This window comes from Nannobrachium achirus (assembly GCF_963921795.1).
Source record: "Nannobrachium achirus genome assembly, chromosome: 2".
Taxonomy (NCBI): Eukaryota; Metazoa; Chordata; class Actinopteri; order Myctophiformes; family Myctophidae; genus Nannobrachium; species Nannobrachium achirus.
This window is the reverse complement of record NC_137811.1, coordinates 23,634,106-23,655,344: the sequence shown is the minus strand read 5'-3', so window position 1 is coordinate 23,655,344 and position 21,239 is coordinate 23,634,106. Positions and strand designations below refer to the sequence as shown.

The window sequence follows — 21,239 nt, the reverse complement described above, 5'->3', positions numbered from 1 at the left end:
ATCCAGAGATATGGCCCTTCAAAGATGTGGTTTTTCATTGGATTCGGCGGCGATTCGCGACGTTACGCCCCTCGGCCACTGGATTGAAAATTTAGGCCCAGGCTTCAGAAGGCCTCGGATAATTTTATTCATTTCATTAAAAAAGCCGAACTTGTTCGGGATAGGCACACTGGACTACGTTCCGGAAGCGGCGCTGAACATTCGGTGAACATTGGGGGTCTCAAAAATGTATTTTAAACCATTTTTAAGGGAATATATGTATTCCCATGTAAAATGGCTCGCTGGCTAGCGTAGGACGAGCCAGGACCACCCACGGCTCTACAAGCAGCTCAGGGTAAGTAAAATAAAAAATAAAAAATTGTATTGGATTGAAATAAAGCCGAACATGTTCGGGATAGGCACTGTATGTGTTAAAGGGGTGTAATGTATGGCATAGAATGAAACATATTCTTGGGCAAAAAAGCGTAGACTTCTATTATCCACCTTATTATTTTCTGCATGAATCAAAAAGCCATGGCAAAACATCCCATAGAATGGAACCGATTGCAAAATCGTTCACAGGTTTTAGTCATAGAAACATCTTTGGATCCACTGAATTTCAGATGAGGGCAAAACTCATAATGCATCGTTTACCTAATCTTGCATGTCAGTGTCTGAAAACAAATGCAAGAATACCTTAAGTTCTTTAACCCATTTATACCTGGAAAGCATCTGTGTCACTTTAGATTTTAACCACTCAAACCATTATTTTATACTTTAGCTATTCAAAAATACAGATCTACAAGCATCGAGTGCCACGCTATGACCTTGTAGATCTTTGAATAAATATATTTTTAAAGCAAACACTGCTTACTCAAAGCTTTCTTCTGGCGGTCCCTGGAACAAAATATTTTGAGATGTGTGTCGAAGGCCAAATACCGTACATATCATTTTGAGGGTCCTTAACATGAAAAGGTTTGAGAACCACTGATCATAGAAACATACGTTTTTCAAAGACGGATTTAGAAGACATTTTGTAGAATCAGCCTCAGGTCTTAAAGGAGTAGTTCACCCCCAAAATGACTTTTTTTCCTATTGATTACTCACGCCATGGAGACTTGAGTTCCATAATATTCGTAGTTTTTTGTCGCATTCCTAAAACAATAATTTGATTACGATAAATCCACTGTAAATTTACCTTTTTCCTTTTTTTGTCTTAGGAATGCGACAAAACCACAAAAATATTGTTGAACTCTACTCTCCATGGCGTGAGTAATCAACAGAAAAAAAGTCATTTTGGGGGTGAACTACCCCTTTAATGGGTCAAATAGAAGACAGTCCAGAATACATAATCATATCGAATAGTTAAAATTCTAATGTGCTGTGTCTGAACATGTGTAGTACCTGGTTTGCCACAGTGAGTGCTAGTGGTGCACAGCTGACCGTAGAACCGTTAGCGACAGGAGTCAGCACCAAGCTGGTCTGTCCTAGTAGATTATATGGGAGAGACTGGAGGAGAGACGCCGTGTTTTTAGACAGGGCAGAGGAGACAGACAGGGTAGTGGATGATTGGCTGGGTACAATGGTGAACGTCTGGGAGACAGAGGAGATGGTGCCGTTGAACATCTTTTTCCTAGCTTCTTCCACCTGTGAATAAAGAAAACATACATGTTGTACACTTTGTAAGCTGCTTATGCAAAATGCTACACAAATATGTAAGCAGTGACTGTAGCAATAAACAACGGTGAAAAAAGAAGTCCTGCGTGTTGGTAAACACAAACAATATGGGTTGCAATCACCCATATTATAGCGTTTCATTATACCTCCTGGCAGCCCTCTTGGTATGCATTCAAAACAATCAGGTTGGTAGCAAATGGCAAAGTTGACTTGTGTTCGATAATGCTGTACGCAGTATTAGGAAATTGAATGCCAAGTGGCGATCAGACAGCAAGTGGCTTGTTTCAAAGTATCCTGCTTTAGTATCTCGGCTTCACGTTATGTCTCTTTGACAATTGGCTGGAAACCTTAAGAATAAGAATAGTAAGATCAAGCCGAGTACATTTCAATTGATATATGACACCTCGTAAAAACTCCACATTTTAAGCTTTGAATCTATGTGCGCTTACAAGACACGCTGCTTTGGCTGATGTAATCGAGTTATTATCCGGGTCATTGTACTGTATCCAATTTTTCTTGTATAACAGCTGAGGGTGTGGGTGGGAAAGGGTGAGCAAGCTATCTGTGTATTTATTTATAGTATAATTTTGTTATGTAATGTTTTTTGTTTGCATTTCTGTTATTTAGTATTTGTTGAGAGTGGCCCTTCAAAAATGAGATGATACATCTCAAGGGACCGATACATCTCAAGGGGAGTAAATACAGGAAGGGGAATTTTACACATAATTAAAAGGATTAATTAACAGTTTCTCCCCAGCTGACACCCTGTCTGATGATCTCTTTAGTGAAACAGACTTTAATTTCTACTATAATAATAAGGAAATGCATTTTATAGCACTTTTCTAATACTCAACGTGCTTTACAATGGTTCATTCATTCAATACATGGGAGGTGAAGTGGCGAACAGTCGACGCCAGCGTCCTCACTTCCCCCATTCACGCACCAATGGTGGCAAGCTAGCACCGACCGACTCATTGGAGGCAATTCAATGTCTTGCTCAAGGACACTTCGACATGTGGACAAGAGGAGCCGGGATTCGAACCGCCAACCCACGGACGATTGGACGACCTGCTCTACCTCCTGAGCCACGGCCGCCCCTATACTAAATACTATACTAAATGATACCACACTGAGCAGAACGATGAACTATGAACACAAATGTAATGTTCGATTATGTACTGTATATCCTAGCAGCTAATATTATAAATCTGACCTCCTCAGGTGACCAGCTGATGCCCTGTTTGAGCCTCTGCGTGGTGAACCACACTTTGATCTGCTCCTCGGGGTGCTTGGAGGCTGCAGTGAGCCAGGACAGCTCAGCCTGCGTCGGGTAGGGGAACTTGTTGAAGGAGGAGATGAGAGTGAGGTTCCCGTCCAGCGATGGGTTGTATTTGGTCGTGTTGAGGGGCACAGCGATCTTCGGCACCTGGAACAATAGTCGGTTTGGGGGGTATTAAATAAAACCCAAAACAAACAAGCTTTCGCACATGAAACGTGACTTATGAAAAAGCATTTATCTTCAAACTTTAACCCAGCTAACTTTCAAATGAAGTTGATAAGGCATAATGGTGCTGCAACTATCGATTACGTATATCCTTAGCAATTATTCTACTTACTTTTCGTGAATCGAATATCAATAAGCTTTTTTTTGTATAATGAATCAATTATCCACCCATGTGTTATTTTATACTTCGTCGCACAATGCTGTCCTGCGTTGTGTAGATCTGCTTTTTTCACTATTTTTGAAATTGCATTAAACCTTTCGCCCATAATGACATGACCAAAATAGGGACTGATTAATCAATAATTCTAATCGATTAAATTGACTAGTTTGATTAACTTGGCTCGGTTAGATGTTACCTTTCCATCTCCTGGCCATTGATTCCTACCTGGGAGTAGTTTTGAGGTCGCTGCAGGGAAGGCATGATGTGGGAAAGGCCATCTGCTTTGAGGAGCGTCGACTCCGGGATGATGACCGTTCCGTTGACATTGACCGCGGTGATTGGTTTCTTGGACAGATCCGAGGTCAACTTACCCAAGTGCGACTCTGTCCGTTTATTATCCGACGCCGCTCTCGGCTTGCCACCCTTGCCTACGGCAGACTTACTGTGGGTGCTGTGGCTACCAGAGTTGGATGTGTTGTAAATAACCGCGTTGTTACTGCACCCTTCTATCGTCTGCTCCAAGATGGTCTGATTGTTCAGTTTAACCCGTTTGAACTTGAAGTTGCTCTCCCCCGGGTGACACCTCTCGTTGTGCTCCGTTAGGGTGTCAAACTTCTTTGTGTTGAAGTTGCAGACGGCACACAGGTACAGAGGGTTGAGGATGACATTGGGGTGGTTGGCGTCGACGTGCTCTTTGAAGGTGTTAATGTTCTGGGTGGAGAAGGGGCAGTATTTACACTCGTAGCCTCCTTGTTGTCTGCGCTGAGGTTTGGACGAGTCGGGTGGCTCCGCGTCTGGTTTGTCTGGAGCTAACGGAGGTTCCTGGGGTTTGTCCACAACTTGTCCTGAAGCCACAGAAGGATGCTTCTCTCTGGAGGTATCGGTTTCCATCGGCCCCTCCTCAGCATGATCTTCTAATGTCGTCTGTAAAATAGAACTTTAGCTGTAATATTTGCAAACACGTTCATTCAGCCTTTCCCCCTATTATTGCGACCGTCAGGTCGCAGTTTAGTATCAAAACCTCCACCGGCCGTCCGTCCGTCCGTCGGTCACACGTCACACCTTTGCCCTGCTCATATCTCCGCATCAGTATGACATCACACTGCGTGGTGTGTGCCGTCAGGGTCATTTGTGTACGGTGTGATGTCATACTGATGTCAGCAGTGTGATGTCATACTGATGTCAGCAGCTATGTCTCTATATATGGAGTTATATGTTGTTCGTGTCCAAATATGGGGCTTGTGAGGTCAGACTTAGTGAGATTCGTGGGTTATCTCCATATATGGAGGGAGAACCAGCTTATGAGCCGATGAGTTGTGTCAGAGTCGAGATCCTGCTTGCATCTAATCTGTCGGTAGATAATGCCGGTCTTATATAAGGGTCATTTGTGTACGGTGTGATGTCATACTGATGTCAGCAGTGTGATGTCATACTGATGTCAGCAGCTATGTCTCTATATATGGAGTTATATGTTGTTCGTGTCCAAATATGGGGCTTGTGAGGTCAGACTTAGTGAGATTCGTCGGTTATCTCCATATATGGAGTGATGTGTTGGTTATCTCCATATCTGGAGATTCAACCTTCAACGATTTTGACATCTTGTTACTAATCTGTCGGTAGATAATGCCGGTCTTATATAAGGGTCATTTGTGTACGGTGTGATGTCATACTGATGTCAGCAGTGTGACAGGAGATAAGTGACCAACGGTCGCTTATCTCCCGATTAGGGAGTCTTACTGGTTTAATTCAGTCTATTCATTGGATTTGTGTTAAAGGACCATGCCGGTGGTCTGGCATGTTTAAAAGGTAGGGCAAGTGATTTCATTTCATTCAAATAATAACAAAATGGGTCTATGTTCTGACAGTACTAGTTACTATAGAGTGTTTGGTCCATATTTGGACTTCAGCCTTATCCCCTGTGAGGAGAAAAAGCAGTTTCAGTTTTGGCCGAGGAGACAGGTTTTCCTCCAAACAGGATAGAGTGGAGCCTTCAACGTGGGGCCTTAAATTATTGACTGCAACTCATCATATACTTGACATTACTGCTGTCCATTCCCCCCCCCCCCCCATGTTAGTTTCATTAAACCAAACATACATTTGTACTCCTATTTTTTCGTTTCTACAGCATTCCTCAAAAACAGGTTTTGAGCCCACACTGGTTAACGATGCATCAAAAACACACCTCCATCTCCTGCGGTTCCTCTGCGTCCTCATCCATCTCCACCAGGGTCTGCTCTGGTCGGATCATGCAGGGTGTGGAGGCCTTGCGTCGGCTAGCCATGGTTGTTAAGAGCCTGAGCGTGTGATGGAACAGGGACGTGGCGCAGCAAACTGCTGTTTAGGCTCTAGTATTAAAAGAATGCCGAGGGTCCTTGTCTAACGTGCAGCCTCTGCTAGAACTACGCCAGGAAGCATCCAATAAAGCAGAGATGCGCCTCAGCTGAGTTGGTAAAGGGCAACAAGGAAGGAGGGCCTGTTTTAGGAGGTCCTATCCGAGGCATAAAGCTCCTAGTACGGTGGCATTTCTCAAAGGGAAAACGGGGGCAAATGCCCTTGGGCTGAGGCCTACCCTTGACTACTTAGCTGGGTAGAGATGCAGGGTAAGGGTGGAATTTGAGCGTCTGTCAGGGGTGATATGTTGTAAGTAGGATATAGGCCCTCTGACAGGGTCAGCTCCAGTGGTGGCCAGCCTCAGGGAACTGCATGATGACTGGACACTATCTGGATGGGAGAAGGGCAAAGAGGAAAAAAAGACAATGGCAACATGTTAGAAAAACTAGACCAGGTCAACCTGGTTGTGCCAGACCCCGGTTCTGCCAACCCTCTGGGCCTATAAATTTAATGGTACATTTATAGGCTGTCTGTCCCTTTATAGGCTGTCTGTCCCTCCCTCATGTCATCATCATTTGTGACATCATTGTGACCAAATATGGAGAAAAGAGGGAGGGACAGACCGACAGACAAAGCCTTTTGCTTTGTCTGTCCCTCCCTCATGTCATTGTGATGACATGAAGGCTTTGTCTGTCGGTCTATCCCTCCCTCATGTCATCATCATGTCATCATCATGACCATCTATGGAGAAAAACCGGACAGACCGACATTTGCTTATGTAGGCCTACCCATTTCATGGGTCTGGCAACTAGACCAGGTCAACCTGGTTGTGCCAGACCCCCTGTCTGTCATCATCATTTATGACATCATGCCTTTTGTAGGCATGTCATCATCATGTCATCATCATATATACCCTTTATATAGAAAACCCGGACAGACAGACCGACATTTGCTTATGTAGGCCTACCCATTTCATGGGTCTGGCAATTATCAAAGGTCCTCAATGAAATTGGCGTGCACACACCGAGCACTAGAACTATAAAGAATTAGAAACCGTAGAAAAGTCAAGTGGATGACAGAGTCCACACCGCAAATATAACAAATACAATGGTGAACTATATCGTTGTAGTTGCAAAGCTCAGTGTGAACAGCCCTTAAGACCATTAAAATGCAATGATTATCTGGGAGTGTGTGTGGTCTTCTACAAATGTCAAAAATCACATTTTAAATATTGAAATTAGCCATTGTACACTTTTGCATGTCCTCCCAATTGTTCCAACTATCCAGACTAATCCCATGCAGCTGCAATAAAATATAATGTAATTTACATAAATTAAAGACTTTTTGCACATTTATTGATAGTGACAGTGAAGCTAGACATGAAACAGGGAGAAAGAGCTGGTCAGTGGCAAGCAGTAACTGGTCAGCCCAGCCTAGGAGTCGAATCTGTCATCTGCCTGATTGAAAGTGAGACTAGAGCCTATGTGGTGGTACGTTCCTGACCACTCAGCCATCACGCGCCCCCCAACTGACAACTTCTTGAATGGATTGAGAATTGAGAAGCATTATTAGACTGGGCTAGTGACATCCCCATGATATCTAGACTCCTTGTCCTTGGACAACCCACATAGAGAGACATCATTAGAATGCAGACTGATTACCACAGCATTGCTATGGTAACGGTGGACACATGTGCTTCTGTCACAGATACAGTAGTACTAATGCATGGTGGAGACACTGGGGGAGACTAGGGGAGACTAGAAGGAGCTTTGATTCCATAGGATGAGATGGCCAGAGAGGGACTGTAGTATAATGTTGTTCTGAACAAGTTCAAGACAACAATGAGAAAACAAAGTTCAGAGACCATTTGACAATAGAACTGTTCTGTTGGGATCTACCTAGACATTTTTACTCAAGGAGCAAAAGCTCTAGAACTGCACTTCAATTAAACTGGTGCTCAACAATGCTGGATCATGAATCCTAAACCGTGGTTAACGCTTATGATGTATTTAGACTTTGGGCTCTATTATGATCCAGGTCTTATGCCTTAACTTCTTTGCCTTTTTTTTACTATTTTGAAAAACATTTTTAAATACTTCAAATGCTGATCTACATCTGCACGGTGTGAGCTTGCAGATCAGCTATTTGAAATATTAAAATAAATATGTCTATATAGTAAAAAAAAGGCAAAGAAGTTAAGGCATAAGACCTGGATCATAATAGAGCCCTTAGTGTCATATTGAGGTTTAAAACGTGCATGTTCAGCATAGCTTTTGTAGGACTACTAGACAACTGCAGGTCGATGTACATTGACATTAATATTGCAATTTTTTTTTAAAAAGAAACAATTCCAACAATGTTTAGCATTTTGCTTATGCTGAGCAGGACTTGTTGTAGCAGTAATGTGCCCTAAAATGATACTAATCACAAATTACAGTTAAAAATTTCAAGTTTGAGACCAGGAGTGGGTGGAGAGATTTACCTATCTGTGCAAGGGGAGTTTAATGGGAGCATGAGTGCTACAGTAGGTGTGACATGTAACCAACTCTTAAGTATTGTTTTGGAGCCGTTTGATAAGACATTCCACAGAATTGTTTGGAAGCAGTGGATGCATTAATTATGTTAAGATAACTCCATGTACTTTTCTGTTGTTGGGTTCTTATTCTATATTTAGATTATATTTTTGTTGTTTATGTTTTTATTATGTTTTTGTTTCTTCCATTATTGTTAAGGAGTCATCCATGCATTGCCCCATCCATTCTTTAATCCTACACCTCTCAATAAATGTCTCGCCATCTGAAGATTCTGTGGTCCATTTACTACTACACCTGCCTGGATAGTACAGTATATACAGCTTATTTGTTTTATATAATTACCTATGGCCTAGTAGTTATTTAACAACCAAACAAACAATTACAATGTGTTTCTCCCTCTGGGTCATGGGAATTAAACAGTATGTGTGACAAAATCTGTAGGGGTTAAAAGATGTACCGATGTGAGAAATTCGGGGCATGGGTTTTTACTTGGCTTTCAAGGAGTATGCATGCAGTTTCATGCCGATAGTTACAGCAGTGCCGGAGATTAGCTGCTCACAAATGGACGGAAGATCAGACACACACACACACACACACACACACACACACACACACACACACACACACACACAGTCCAACATACTGACGGACAGGGGCGAAACCTTCTGCCTAGCTGAGACAATACCAAAAAATGCACTGCAGAAGATGTGCAGAATGGCAGTAACAGAGGACAATCTAATTTGTGCAATCACGTTAGTAGGGATGGGACGATGTGAACATTTCATATCACGATTATTGTGATCACGATAATCAAAATCCATTATCCTGGGGTGGAACATTTGCCAAAAAATTGCAGATCTACAAGCTCACAACGACGGGCGACGCGTTGTGAGCTCGTCAATTTTTTGGCAAAGACATTTGATAGAGTGAAAAAAAGAACTGTATCAAGTACGTACTACGTACAGTATATTATAAGTACCTTTTACCAATTATAGAGGGTTTAAGTGGTACCGGATATGCAGCTCGGTAAATAAAAGGTGAATTGATCCCAGTTCATGACGGAGGACGATATCACAATAAATTAAATCTCTGCAATACAATTATCGCGAGTGTTTTTTATCACGCTAAACGATAATATCGCGTATCGTCCGATCCCTACACGTTAGTGAGTTTGAAATTGACACACTTTCTACTTTCAATAGACAATGTCAAACACTAACAAAAACACATTGGATTTGATGCACACGGTGCTTCATGGTTATATTAAAACACTCAGAATGACCAAAGAGTCCAAGTTACTGAAAAATAACCGTAATATTATCTCCCTCTACAGCCCTAGTCTGCAGACTGAGGCGGTGTTCTGGAGCCATACAGTCTCAGCGCTCATTAAACTTGTATGAAGGTTCCTGGTAGCCTGCTGTCTCCCTCTCTCTCTCTGTGTATGCTCTGTTGTCTGTCTGAACCATGCCAGTGATGCCACATATATCACCAGTCACCTCTCTGAGAGTTATGGCATTAAAATCAGCAGAAGACCCGATAGTTCCTAATGATCCTGATAAGATGTTTTTTATAAAGCTAATGCTGCCAAACACCAAATCCATTTTCCAGGCAGAAATCACTTTCCAGTAATGTCAACGACAGCATCAATAGCTTTAGCTGCAGCATTCACAAAGAAGAATAGTGTTACTTTTTACTTGCACCAGCAGAGCGCACAAGTACTGCGTTCGGCTACGTATGTATGTACGTGTGTCGGTGTCTGCCCAGCATTCCTAGTGATGCCAGTGGTGAGCGCACCTCATGGCACGCTCTGCTGTATGGCCTCTGCATGGCCTACTTGTGCTCACGGCGCAAGTTGGCACCTTGACAGAGTGCAGTTCTAGTTTTATATGAAATGTATATATCATTTATTTGTTTACCACAAATAATAATGAAAGGGTTGGAGGAGTAGATATGGTAGCTGTGGGATAGGTACTGTAGGTAGCATGCTGCTTCTACAGAGATTACAATGCAGACCAGACTCAGTGTGTGCGCAAGCGTGTGTGTGTTGTACATTTTTTCCCTTTTGACTTCTTTTCCCACCATCGCCCCAGCAGCAGTGTGGAGGAGGATAAACATGTGTTTTTACATGATTTGTTTGTGTGAGGGGTTGAGAGTCACCGGTACTACAGTTACTGTATGATTTGTTTGTGTGAGGGGTGGAAGAGTCAGCAGCACTACAGTTACTGTAGTGGGTGTAAAGAGAGATGCGTTAGCCTACATTAAAAAAAGAATATAGAGACAGAGACAGGTTGAGACTGAGAGGCGAGAGAGAGAGGGAGAGAGAGATGGCTCGAGGCTGAATTTAGGACTGGTGAATTAATTTAAATCTCATCAAAGTGCTGCACTGTGCATGGGTGCTTACTTGATCTGGTCTGCATAGCAACAGGCTAATGCCCATGCTGGGATGTGTGATCAAGCTATAATAAAGTGAATAAATAATGAATAAAATGATTTCCCCACAGCAGGAATTAAAGGGAAAGCATTCCAGAAGGTGTTGCCGTCTTCCATCTAACGCTTGCCCTGAATCCATGTAATTGCAAGCGTAAATGTTTCATCATATTGGTACATCAGCTGATATTTACTTTTAAATTATCTGTCAAATCAGCATCAGCAATTCGAGATTTCTATCTAACCAATATTTTACTTTATAATTATGTTTGAATGAGAAGCTGGGAATATTTGCATCTGCACCCAGAATCACAATTACTGTAAAACAAGTAACCATGCTGGAAACTTTCAATGTTGGTGTCGGTATGGAATGGATCGATCATTTGACCATGCAATTAAATCGGTCATTGGCTAACATGTCAATATTGTGCATCCCTATTTTGAAGGGTCAGGAAACTTGATAGGTCATCACTGCCTTGTAATAGGCTTAATAAGCTACAAAATGTAGTTTCCACAAGAATGTAGTTTCCAATAGGCCTTGCTGATTGGAAGCGAGTGATAGACAAAGTTCACAGCAGCTATTCTGCCCCGTTGAGGCGGGGTTTCTTTCCCATCACGAGTGTGATGTAAGAGCAAAATGTCTGCCATGTGAAAATGGCCTATAGTGCCAGCTACAGCATGCAACAGGTGAACCATAAACATATCATTCACCGCCAGGCAGAAACCTCCTATCTCCATATTCTAATTCTTTGTTTCTTCGTAAATGAATACCCTACTTGATCACACTACAGACACGTCACACGAAAGCAAAAAACACGGCACAAAACGACACGTTTTGAGTCAGTTTGTAGACCTGCTACTGAATTTGAATCCTGCAAAGTTTTGGACGTACAAGGTTTCCACCCCGACAGAGACGATATCCAAGAGTCACAAACTCGGGCAGGCAGCTATGTTACCATGGTAACAGGCAAGCCAAGTAAGCACGTTACGCATCAAACAGCAGAAAAGTTGGATGTTTTGATACGAACCAATGCAGTCTACAGCGTGGCTGTGTGAACAAGACAAGTTTTAACATGATGGCATGCCATTTACAATGTTGTCCATTCACTGCTTATCATTATTACATTATGTGTGCACATGCGTTTGTAAAATATAGTCTTGGGTTGGCTATGTGACCTTCACCTTTGCATACCTCACCGTTGTTAATTAATATTGGTTGTTAATCTAATAAGTCATGCTGAGGAAGAGCCTTTTAGGTTGAAACGCGTCCGTGGAGAGGTAAAGTAAAAGGGCATAAAGTCTGCTGGCTGTTTTCTCACATTAATCTAACAAGTTAATAACTGAAGCTTGACACATTTCCTGACCTCAAGCAAACGGACAAGACACACGGCACTGCAGTGCAGGTGCACGCGCGCGATCGTCCTCCAAAAACAGGTACGACTAGAAAAAAAGATAAAAAAGATAAAAAGGAGATCTCTGTCTTTAGCAGTCAAAGTGTTAAATTCTAGGACTGCTGCACTAAAGTTGATTTTGGATACGAGTATCTGCTACAGTGAATGTAAAAAATACAAGATCTCTCTTTTGTGTTTGAGATCTCTAGGCTCTTAAGATTGGCCCAAAGCTAACCAAGGACTAGGAGGCATGCTTGTGTTCTGTATTGATGACGCAGAGCAGAAAGCTTGGTGGGAAGCACAGAGCTATATCTCTCCAATTGCCATATTTATGCGTCAGAAAATTACATTACGGCGGTAACAAGCATTCACGTGGCTACCACATTAGCTGCTCAATTCAAGAGCTACTGAAGTACTGTCTGTCACTGATATATAAACCATACATTTGCCTAATAATCACTCCGCATGCTTTGTTAGTAAAATTATGTGTGTAGTGTTTCCCACAGAATGACAGTGTGATTGTGGCAGGAGGGTTGTCAAACTTGTCACTTGTAACGTTTGTGTCAGTGATTAAGGGTAATGACAGACGCTGGCAGTAGATCCCAGTTTTATCCATGTAATAGAAATGGGACGTCACTTAGTTCACATGACGTTTCGTATCATTTGTTTCCCATCTCCACGCATAGTTAGTTTCTTTCCTTCTAGGGGTGCAACAGTTACTCGAACAAACCAATTTAGCCAATTATAAACAATAAATGGGGGGGGGGGGGGGGGGATTGTGAAATGTAGTTTCTCTCTTTTAAAAAAAAAAAAATTAATTGCAGATCAACAAGCTTGCAGATGCAGATCCGCAATTTTCGCTATTGTTGTGTGACACTTATATACAGCATAATATATAGTGTATATACAGTAGTAATAATACAAAAGAATCTAAAAAGAAAACTCATGTTAATCCGTATACTGTATAAAAGAAAAAAAACTGCTTCTGGATTATTCAATGAATTGAAATATAAATCAATAGATTAATCACAAAGAATATAATGGATAGTTGCAGCCCTATTTGCATCTCTCCATGCACCCATGTCAGGCCTTGTGAGGGTCTTAGACACAAGGAGGAACATAGGGAAACGTGGATGTAACTTAAGAGACTTGGGATGCACCTATTGTCTTCCTCTTGTTCCTGTCTCATCATTCTCTCTCCCCGAGATCCGCCCACAAGTGATGACCTCATGTCTGTAGTTGCCTTAGTCACCTAACAACACATAATAGTAACCAGGCAGCGCACAGCCAGCCAGCCCAGTGGAGAAGTACAGGACAGAACACAGTATAGGATTTAGTCGGTGACATCATCGTCACAGAGCTGAGCATGCCAGGTCATGATGACAACATCTGTGCTCAACCAATCCCCCATGACTCACACCAAAGGCCCTCATTTTTCACCGAAGCATCAGGCAGCCTGAAAAGTTAATGTAGGCTAGTCTGTAATGTATTGGGCTAGTACCTGAGGAGTACGTTCCCACCCCTAACAAATATGGCCCTACACTGTGTCCTACGACTCAGGTAGCCATGTCAGCCATGTCTTTTCAAAGTAATTTTTGGGGGCCCTTTTACCTTTATTGATAGTATAGTAGGTAGACATGAAATGGGGAGAGAAATTGGGAGTGACATGCAGCAAAGGCGTCGGGATCAGGACTTGAACCAGCGACGCACTGTGAGGCATCAAAGCCTGTATGTGATATGTGCCTGGACCACTAGGCCAGCGGGCACCCAACCATTTCTGGACCAACAGCTACAGGTGAAGACAATGTTGCTACACCAATTCAGGAGTGGGGTAACAGCCCATGCCGTTTCTCTCGTTTATGCAGTTTCTTGCCGGAGAAAACTTTGCTGTTTTTAGATAATGCAAGTTGTTGATATTTACCCGATTTCTAAAAAGCTAAATAATCAAGCAGTAGCATACAGAAAGAAAATTACTTTTGTGTCCTTATGTAAACTTGATAGCTTACATCTGAATCAACAGTATAATAACTGAACACTTAAGCTTGACATTTCTTTGGCAGCATCTTTGTCTGCACACTTTTGCATCTTCTACTATTATTATGTTCCCTCGTCATTTTCTGCAATTAGTTAGGCAAGGCAAGGGCCAAAAGCTATTTTTTTCACTGCTAATTTGACAGCTCCTTAAAAATCCATCAAGACAAATCGTGTGTTTAAGCTTTGCTAAGAACCTAGGCTATGCTTTTGTCACATAAAGGGGAATACCACTAATTTTCAACATTGAACCATGTCATATTATACCTTAGAGCTGTTGAGTGGAAATAAGAAAAAATCCAGTTGAGGCAACACATAAGGGGGAGAGAGGGGGACTTTTTTCTTATTTCCACACAACATCTCTAAGGTATATGGTTCAATGTTGAAAATGAGTGGTATTCCCCTTAATAAACCCTTTTGCAAATCCCGCCCCATTCTGCCCTGTTACTATGATGGGACATTAACCCTGGGCAGATTGTTTTTATAGTGGAAGTGGATGGGATTTTTTTTCCCTTCATAGCCTCATTACAGCTATATAAAGTACCAAAGGAAAAACACCTAGGTGATATTAATAAAAAGGGAAGACAAAGGTACAGTAGTTACATTGCAAAACAGGGGATTTACCCGAAAATATATGTTTTAATTTGTTTAATCCCAGTGGGACAGAATCCTCTTTGCAGATTCTTTTATAGTGGTAGTGGATGGGAATTTTTTTCCCTTCATAGCCTCATTACAGCTATATAAAGTACCACAAAAAACACATCTACGTGATATTAATAAAAAGGGAAGAAAAAGGTACAGTAATTACATAGCAAAACAGTAGTTTTCCCCCGAAAAATAAATGTTTTAATTAGTTTAATCCTCTGGATCAGAGATAGAAAGAGAAGCGCATTGCATCTTGGGTACTAGGAAGAGGACAGAGAGAATGTTTCTCCTCACATAATAGGCTGGCTTTTCGTAATTCTGCCCATTTAAATTATATGTACCCAATCGTGACTCTTAGACCATTGATAAGGTACATGTGAACTAGTTTGTTGAAGCTTATTCGTTATGATGAGCGAGATCGCTTGACGCTTGCCGTCGCTATCACCGTACCGGCCGATCTCCGTGTCGCGCACTGCGGACAGTTCTTGAAAGACGCATTCAACATTCTCCACTGCACAAACTCCACCCCCGATAGCAAAAAGTGAATGTTTTTTTCTGGTTGGCCAGTCAGGGAGTCTCAGGGACCAATCAGAAGGCTGACAAACGGTCTATTGTGTAGGCTTGTGCTTGATGGAAGAAGAGATGTAGCAAATGTGAGTGGTTGCAGCAAAGCACACGCAGTAAAGCACCATCTCACATTTTTACACCTCCATTTGTCACACTTCAGAACTTTTCAAAGATTAAACTCATACTGTGTAACTTTTTCAATTAACAAGTTATTTTTCAATGTTTCATAATACAGATTACTCTAAAAAAATGTAATAAAAATGTGTAAAAAAATAAATAAATAAAAAGAAACAGCAGATGCCATAGCACCCCAAATCAGCGACTGCAGAAACGTCACACTGGACATCAAGAAACTCTGACTTCAGAACAGAAGGTTGGCATTTCTGTATTACCAAATGGACCCTTGGTTACAACACTCCATCATTTAGATGAGGGGACCACCTCAAACCACTTCACGGACCACAAACTATTGTATCAATAATTCGATCATATTTCAGTAGAAATCGTCACCAATACAATATATATTATATTATACACACATACTATATAATTGGAACATACCTGGCGCATGGTCCACCCTGATAGAACTTTGGTATGTGATGTAGTCTATGCTATGCCTTAGATCTGGAGCTGGTCCCCTGGTGCTGGGGAATTGGCTGCCCACACCCCACAGCACTGCTCCTAATAGTTAGGACTAGGGATGGGACCATATGAAAATGTCATGTCACGATTATTGTGACCAAAGGAATGGGATTTACGATATTATCCCGATAATCAAAATATCCCCAACATCCATTATCCTGGGACGGAACATTTGCCAAAAAATAGCAGATCTACAAGCTCACAAGCCGTTTTTTCCACCAACGCATCAAAGTGATTTTATGGTATTATGTCCATTACCAGCAAAAACACATTTTCAAGTAATTATTGGATGATATACTGATAGGAGGACCTATATACAGTATCATGCATCTATTTTACTAGTAGCCATTAGCCAACACTAGCCTACTGTTAATTACCTAACGGCTTAATATAACAGTTTACCAAAATGGACATGTTGTCATTATCGACTCATAACACACAGCTCGCTGCGTGTTCCAGCAGACAACTTTGTAACCTTATCCAAAATAACCCAAAGACCAATATTTACACCATTTAGTAGTGCAAATCTTCACTACAGCTGTCATTTTTGAAAATGTTCATGCATGTGCATACTGCATACTCAGACCTTGTACAAAACACCATTAAGTGGAGGAGATTTACGGTAGCTTTCTTGCTGAGCAGAACATGCACTAAATAACCATGTAAATATACTATAGGAACTTTCCTCTCTCAGTGGAATCCTTTGGTTTCAGAAGAACCAGATTATGCTGCATCAAACCTGGAGTAATTTTATGGTCATTTTTGCCCTATTTGTAAACAGTTCACCTTAAACTTTGGTTTTGGAAAAGGCTGCTACAAACTGTACAAAGTTGTAATAGCCTTGTAACTTAAATCTCCATTTTAACCAAATGGACCCTTATAGATCTTTAGACTGGTCTCAAGAGTTACATTATTGTTAAGCATCTACATTACTTCATCTACAATAAGTCTACACAATTAGAGAATGTAGAAGAATTGTTATTTTGATCAACGTTTGCCTGTTTATCTATAGGGTCTGAGAGAGGCTAAATCTCATCAAATGGTGGTCCGTGGCTCAAAAGCTGAATAAATATTAATGGAGACCTTGATATGAAAAGGGTTGAAAACCACTGTATTAGATCATCAGGCGACATAATGCATGTACAACATGTTTTGATCACACATGTGCCAACAGACAGAAAGTAGATCCATTACGGAATCTGTAGTCCTCTTCCCTAAACCAAAGCAGCACCAGATGTGGTTGGTAGACAATACTTTACAGGAAACAATAAAATAAATACATAGCCTATATCACTACAACTGATGTAGTGTAGCATGATATAACCCTCAAGTCAAAGTCCTCATTTAAACCCAAAGGTCACTGTCTGGTGTTGTCCTTAATGGCTTCCCCTACATGTAATTCTAGCTTTAAGTACTCTCTGGAAACTGCCAAACGGTTCTGTGTGTAGACTCCAGTGGAGTGCAGCATAATACTACAGCCCCATTGATGACTACAACACAGGTGGACAGCACTTAACCCTGTCGATTGTTGACTGGGGTTCATGTTGCCTCTTTGATCTTGCACTTGAGTCTTTCTGGATATTAAGGGTCTCTGCTCTGTTAATGTATAATAAGCCCTCTGGCTAAAAAAGAGTCTGTGTGGACTACATCATTGCAGCTGCAGCAGCACTGTCTTGGGGGGCATGGGCAGGGCACTCCAAAAAAAACTAATGCAGACAACAACACAGGAGTGTCACAGACACAGCAAAGTCTATAGACTCATCCAGAGTGCCGCACACATACTGTAAACTGCAAGCAGTCTTGGGCTGGGGACAAAGCTCACAACAAAAAAGTTCCAATCCCAATTTCTGACTAACTGCGAATGACTTTTTTACAGCAACTACCGCAGTGCATAGACACACACACACACACACACACACATACACATACACAGTCAGTCCGTCTGTCTGTCTGTCTGTCTGCCTGTGTGTGTGTGTGTGTGTGTGTGTGTGTGTGTGTGGGGGGGGGGGGGGGGGGGGGTCTGTCTATCTGCAGCAGCAGAACGGCCGTGGTCGCGGCTGCTCGGCGGCGGATAGAGAGAGAGAGGGGAGGCAGGCAGCGTCACCAGGGGTCCGCCTACATCACACCAACCCAGAAATCAAACTGTCCACAAACACGTTGGGTTTTTGAACAACAAAAGTAGCGTTAATAAACCACCTAGCCTCACGGTCAACACGATAACCCGGCTCTCGGGTGGTTCTAAACAACGTGGTTTACATTACAACGAGAAGAGAGGGGCGCAGAAAAACCTTCTCTAAAAAAAAATGTTCCCTCGCCATCTACGTAACAACATGTCGGCAAAGGACGGCCATATTTTGCTGGTTATGTCGACGCAAGAGAGAGAGGGGAGGGAAAGTAGACACGATGTCCTCCCTTCTTCTCGCTTCTCGGGCTGGTTTACAGTCAGTTATAGAAGTATAGAACTCGCATCGTGAGAGCGAACGTCAATTAACTGTAACTTGGCACAGTTGTTGTGCCAAAGCGTCGGAACATTGTTTACTGTACGGCCATGCAGGTGTAAACGGCTGGGGCAGCAGGCAAAGTTCATGCGGCTAGAAGACAAGTTAAAATATGAATCCAGAGGCTTGTATGTGTTTGTGTTGTGTGTGCCACAACGCCAGGCGATCTAACAGAAAAACACAAACAACCCCACGCAGGTTTAACTTTGGGCAGCTATAGCCTTCTCATCTTGGACCGTTTCCAAACAACAGAGGAAGAGTTTAATAGCGATTTTTTTGTTTGTTTTGTTTTTACCTGCTCTGGTGCGATGCCCAGGTGGATCAACCGAATCCCCAATAGAAGCGATTAGTTGAGCGACTAAATAAACTTAACTCTGTGTGTACACAGTATTCCTGGACGGCCGAGCACACAGACAACACCACCAGACGACAGAAAGAATCGCCGATCACAAGGAGCCTCTACGCCAAATGCCACATGATCGCCGACGTCAGAGTACGTATTTGCATGCGATACCACCGGAGCCCCGGTGTCCGTCCGTAGCAGCGGCTCCACGCTACGGTTACTGCCACAGACCCGCCCCGGTTGGTGGTGGTGGTGTAAACACCCCCGGTAAGTGCTTGATGATGGTGTAGGGAGCATGCTTCCCCTGTTCTAAAAAATGAATGAACTGTGTCTTGCCGTCAAGTTGATGTGATGTCTCCCTCTCTCTCTCTCCTCTTTGGGGCTCATTGAATATGAAATGACCAGAGTGAGGGGAAGGGGGCGGATCAGAGTCCCTCCCACCTCGTCCTGTTATTCCCTCACACACGCACGCACGCGCGCACACACACACACACACACACACACACACACACACACACACACACACACACACACATCGTGGGAGGAGGGGGTGTGTATTGCTGCAGTGTCATCTCAGGTGGAAATTATGGAATCTGTCCTTTACAGATAGAAAACTGAAACCCATCTCTCTCTCTCTCTCTCTCTCTCTCTCTCTCTCTCTCTCTCTCTCTCACACACACACACACACACACACACACACACACACACACACACACACACACACACACACACACACACACCAAGGGTGGATATCCTCACAACATGGTACAGTATCCCTAGGTCAGCATTTAAGTTACCGTAGGGAATAACTACAAACTTATCCCATAAGTGTCAGGAGAATCCAACATCTCTGACACAACAGTGACCTCCACTGGACCAGCTTTAGAACGACATCCTCTGACCTTGGCCCACAAACACACTTCATACTAGAGATAGCCTACATAATTATAGTATGTACAACATCCTATCTCAATGCAGATCTTTATGACTGTGTTTTGCTGGAGTGAGTATAGTATGCCTTACTAGTATGCCTTTCTTTTTCAGTGCTGAGACATCTTGCCCTTTCCATGAAATGTTCTTACTTTAGGTAAAAAATGATTATCGCTCTCCTCATTTCAGCTATTACACTCATTTTCAAAAACGAATTAAATATGTTAATTAAGGTGTGTTGAGGCAACTGATATATGGGCTGTGTAAAAGGGACATTAGCTTTTATTGCACTCTTCTTCTTTTTTAACTAAATCTATGGTTTAATATTGGTGCAATTGGGTAAAAAGAAAACACATTTCTATTTCTATTCTAATTCTAGAACAGAGTAGAATTCGAATTCTATTCTGTTCCAAAAAGCACACCAGTGCTGCAGTGCCAGTGATCTCTTCTTCCCGGTGCATTATTCATTAGCTGAGTTAGCGTCTACTGGCTGCAGGGGAGTTTGGGTTTATTAGAAATGCAAATTGGATACCAATGCGCTCATGTTAATTATTAATATAAAATTAATGTTAAGGTCTCACTGTACTGGTTTAATTGGCTTGCGTGTCCTGAAAATGCCCAATAGCTTAAAAAAAGAGTCAGATGTGGATGCCTATTGCCTATAGCCTACATTGCTGACTAAAAGGGTAGGCTGAATCCTACGGTCATGAAAACTTTAGCGAAGCACCTAAAAGAAAGGTAAAAATATAAATAACTGTCACCTTAATGAATCACAATGTGATTTGTCTGAACTCTGTTCAGTTTCTGATGTAGAAATATTCCTATGGGTGTAAAATATGGAGTGTGAATATAACACTGGGTTATCATACACATTTATTTATTTTTGTATTATTATTATTAAAGCTGCAATCCAGTTATTTAATCTTAACTTTAATGTTTATATAATTAGCCCATCTGCAGTGGTTGGAGGTGGTCTCTACTCATCCATTGAATTTAGGAGTATGACATCTACTGGTTGACACCTGGTAGTGGTAGCCAGGTATTGTCTGAAGCTCATAAACCAGTATAAACCCATGGCCAAGTGGGGATAGATTCCCTCTTGACTGAGTGTAGATGTTAACTTGGGAGAACCGGGTCCGATTCTCTGGTAGGACATGAAACTTACGGATTGAAACCGTATGTATACAGTATGTTGTAATCTATGTTTCCTCTTTCCAATGTGTTTGGATGCAAAATATTTAAATAAGGTGCTCAATTCTATTCTATTCTATTCCACCGAATGAGCAATCGCCTTTCGACCACAAGGTCATGGGTTCGATCCGCACCCTGGCTCTGATACCGACAATAAGCCTCTCTGACCTTACTTACTCGTACTATCTTATACTAACTAGTAAGGAGACCCCTGGTACCCATATACAGTATGGAGATCCGTGTACTGTATATGGAGATATGCTGTGAGACCCCATGCTTACTCAGTTATTCGTTATGTGAAAGTCCTATGACGTCTATGGCATCTGACATCATACTGTACATACAACCCGTTTATGCCCACATATGGAGATCCCTGTCTGTAGAACCAG

General features: G+C 42.1%; 1 protein-coding gene across 1 annotated transcript in view; it reads right to left on the bottom strand.

Annotated features, from left to right (window-relative positions):
* zhx2a (zinc fingers and homeoboxes 2a) overlaps positions 1 to 18,823 on the bottom strand; it is a 34,996-nt gene extending 16,173 nt beyond the window's left edge. The window contains exons 1-5 of the mRNA XM_080753031.1: positions 18,682 to 18,823; positions 5,503 to 6,041; positions 3,546 to 4,244; positions 2,870 to 3,082; positions 1,384 to 1,626 (exon numbers count right to left, since the gene is read on the bottom strand). Coding sequence (XP_080609157.1) covers positions 1,384 to 1,626; positions 2,870 to 3,082; positions 3,546 to 4,244; positions 5,503 to 5,601 — 1,254 coding nt within the window. The 5' untranslated portion in view covers positions 5,602 to 6,041; positions 18,682 to 18,823. The remainder of the gene's footprint in view (positions 1 to 1,383; positions 1,627 to 2,869; positions 3,083 to 3,545; positions 4,245 to 5,502; positions 6,042 to 18,681) is intronic.
* Positions 18,824 to 21,239: the final 2,416 nt, after the last annotated feature.